The sequence below is a fragment of the Octodon degus genome, unplaced genomic scaffold, assembly GCF_000260255.1.
Source record: "Octodon degus isolate 3935 unplaced genomic scaffold, OctDeg1.0 scaffold00185, whole genome shotgun sequence".
Taxonomy (NCBI): Eukaryota; Metazoa; Chordata; class Mammalia; order Rodentia; family Octodontidae; genus Octodon; species Octodon degus.
The window spans coordinates 4,738,455-4,741,709 of record NW_004524761.1 but is presented as its reverse complement, the minus strand read 5'-3'; the positions used below and the strand labels follow the sequence as shown (position 1 = coordinate 4,741,709).

The window sequence follows — 3,255 nt, the reverse complement described above, 5'->3', positions numbered from 1 at the left end:
CAGTATCCTCATTGGCTTCTCAATTCCCAAGGACTTTTTTCTTCCTGAAAGGGAATTAACAGACGAGTGTACGGTTGCTTTGACAACAAACTTCTAACCTCTGTCCAACTCTTCAGAATGAGAACATACCTATTAATACATTCCATAGACTGGGGAGTTGAGCTCAGTGCAAATTTTCTTTCAGGTACAAAACAGCTTACAGGGCTTGGCTAGTTTCTGTGGCGCTGCGGTTAGACACTGAGAAATCTGAGAGGCCCTTCTGCAGAAGCCTGTGTCAGAAAAGTGAAAGTATATCTGCAGCAGGTGCAAGTGGCTTCACCGTGTGCCTTTGAGAGAACCGATGGCCGTTGCGTGCAGGAAAACTTTGCAAAGCAGGCGAGTGGGGTCTCTTATCCTTTTTATGTGCCTATCTATGGGGAGTACAGCAACCATTCGCTATTCGGTGGCGGAGGAGATGGAAAGTGGCTCTTTTGTGGCCAATGTGGCTAAGGATTTAGGACTGGAGGTAGGGAAACTGTCTGAGCGCGGGGCGCGGCTGGTTCCTGAAGGCAACAAACTGCACTTCCGGATCCACCGCAAGACGGGAGATTTATTTGTGAAGGAGAAACTGGATCGGGAGTCTCTTTGTGGCAAAGCTGACCCCTGCGTTTTATACTTTGAAATTGTCTTGGTGGAGCCGCTGCAGTCCTTCCGTGCAGAAGTGAGGGTATTTGATATCAATGACAATGCACCCATTTTTCTAAATAAGGAACCCCTGTTAAAGATTCCAGAAAGCACCCCCTTGGGTTCACGCTTTCCTCTGCAGAGTGCCCAGGATCTGGACGTGGGCCTCAATGGTCTCCAGAACTACACCCTAAGCCCCAATGCCTATTTCCACCTGCACACCCGCTTCCGAAGCCATGGGCCCAAATACGCAGAGCTCGTGCTGGATAAACCCCTTGACAGAGAGGAACAGCCTGAAATCAACTTGACAATTACAGCAGTGGATGGCGGATCCCCACCTAAGTCTGGCACCGCCAATATCCATGTGGTGGTTCTGGATGTCAATGACCATGTGCCCCAGTTCTCACGACTGGTATACCGTGCTCAGGTACCTGAGAACAGCGCCAATGGTTCTTTCGTGGTCATGGTGACTGCCAAGGACCTAGACGAGGGCTCCAACAAGGAGATAACTTACTCTTTAGCTCAAAACCCAGAAACAGTTCTCCAGACGTTTCAGATCAACTCTCAAACCGGAGAGGTTCGACTCCGAGGGCCCTTAGATTTTGAAGCTATTGAAACATATGACATTGATATTCAAGCTACAGATGGAGGCGGCCTCTCTGCCCACAGCAAAGTCCTGGTGGATGTTGTCGATGTAAATGACAATCCTCCTGAAGTGATGATTTCTTCTGTGTCCAGCCCTCTTGCTGAGGACTCTCCACCACAAACTGTAGTGGCCCTCTTCACAATCCGAGACCTGGATGTTCGAGTGGGAGGAAAAATCACCTGCTTCCTCAAAGAAGATGATCTTCCTTTTCTAGTCAAACCTACATTACGAAATTCTTACTCACTGGTCACTGACAGAAGTTTAGATAGGGAGGATGTCTCAGGCTATAACATCACCCTTGTTGCCATGGATACTGGACCTCCCAACCTATCTACAGAGACTGTGATAGAGGTGCTAATTTCTGACATTAATGACAATCCTCCAGTGTTTCAGGAAGAATCCTATATCTTAACTGTTCGAGAAAATAATAGCCCTGCAATTTTTATTGGCAAAGTCTATGCTGAGGATTTAGATTTGGGTGAGAATGCCCAAGTAACATATTCTCTGCTGCCTCCCAAAAGTGGAGATCTATCAGTCTTTGCTTACATCTCCATAAATTCAGACAATGGGAAGCTCTATGCACTAAGAACCATGGACTACGAGGCCATTCAAAGCTTTCAGTTTGTGGTAAAGGCAGCTGATGGGGGCCTCCCATCACTGAGTAGTCAAGTTACTGTCAGAGTGGTTGTGCTGGATGACAATGACAACCGCCCAATGATCTTGTACCCACTGCAGAATGGTACTTTGCCCTGTAATGACCTGGTGCCCAGGTCTGCAGAGGCAGGCTATCTAGTGACCAAAGTGGTGGCTGTTGATGGTGACTCTGGTCAGAATTCTTGGCTTTCATACCATCTACTTAAAGCTACTGACCCTGGGTTATTCTCTGTTCAACGACAAAATGGGGAAATCCGTACATTGAGGCAGATAACTGAGAGAGATCCCATGATGCAGAAACTTGCCATTATTGTTCAGGATCATGGCCAACCAGCTCTCTCCACTACTGCCTCACTCAATATCCTGCTGGTAGATGGCTTTTCAGAGCCCTACCTACAGTTCCGGGATCCAGCTACACATTCTCAGAAGGTAAACCCGTCTACTAGATACCTGGTCATTTCTCTAGCTGTGCTTTCCTTTCTTTTTCTGTTTTCAGTCACAATGATTTCCATTATACACATCTATCAGAAGATTAAACATAGAGACAAGTTCACAATTCAAGAACATTTCTATGATGATTGTAATTTCCCTAACAATCTGGTACAAGGAGGAGGTGATGGATCTTTATCACAGCCTTGTGCATATGACATGTGCTCAGCCACTGGCACTGGAAATAGCGAGTTCCGGTTTCTTAAGCGTTTCATGCCCAATTTCCCTTTCCCCCAAGCCACTGGAGAGGTAAAAACAGAGGATGGCTGCTCTTTACCTCCAGATTCTAATAGGAATAGGTCTCAGGGGTCAGAGGGCCATGCTCGGGTGTCTGATAACTATATGTAGCTCTTACTAACAGCTCTTGGTGACAGAAGAATGCACTTGTGTGCAAAGTTCTTCCATCTTCATTCAAACAAAAATAGTAATAGATTGTAGTTTTAGTGGAGTCAGAGGAATGCCTGGTTTGGTAAAAATGGAAAATTTAGAGTGAGGCTTGGTTTACTATGTGCAAAACAGTTATCCTAACCCTCAGATCTTATATTTGTAATATTTTTGTGCTTGAAATTGTTTGAGGAAATGTCATTATCTGTGAACATATGTATGGTAGGAACTTCAAATTTTCATCTCTTTTATACTAGGCAAGTAATGAATGAATATTTATGTTTCCTCTAGAAGTTTGTTGGTTCTGGTCCAGAAAATACTTAGTCTCATGGAGACAGCCTGCTATTTTACCTTTATTTTTCAGTAGAAAGTTAAGTGTACATAAGAAAGAAAAGTTGCTTCCAGTTTTGATACATTAG

The 3,255-nt window shown here is 44.9% G+C and overlaps 1 protein-coding gene across 1 annotated transcript; it reads left to right on the top strand.

Moving 5' to 3' along the window:
* The first annotated feature begins 254 nt into the window (after positions 1–254).
* Positions 255–2,824, top strand: Pcdhb1 (protocadherin beta 1). The gene has a single exon (XM_004643867.1). It carries the CDS (start codon positions 341–343, stop codon positions 2,798–2,800), a length of 2,460 nt encoding a protein of 819 aa, XP_004643924.1. The 5' UTR covers positions 255–340; the 3' UTR covers positions 2,801–2,824.
* The last annotated feature ends 431 nt before the right edge of the window (positions 2,825–3,255 follow it).

Bases quoted from the DNA above. Each gene is read 5' to 3' on its own strand.
- Pcdhb1 (XM_004643867.1), top strand. From the start codon at position 341: ATGGCCGTTGCGTGCAGGAAAACTTTGCAAAGCAGGCGAGTGGGGTCT.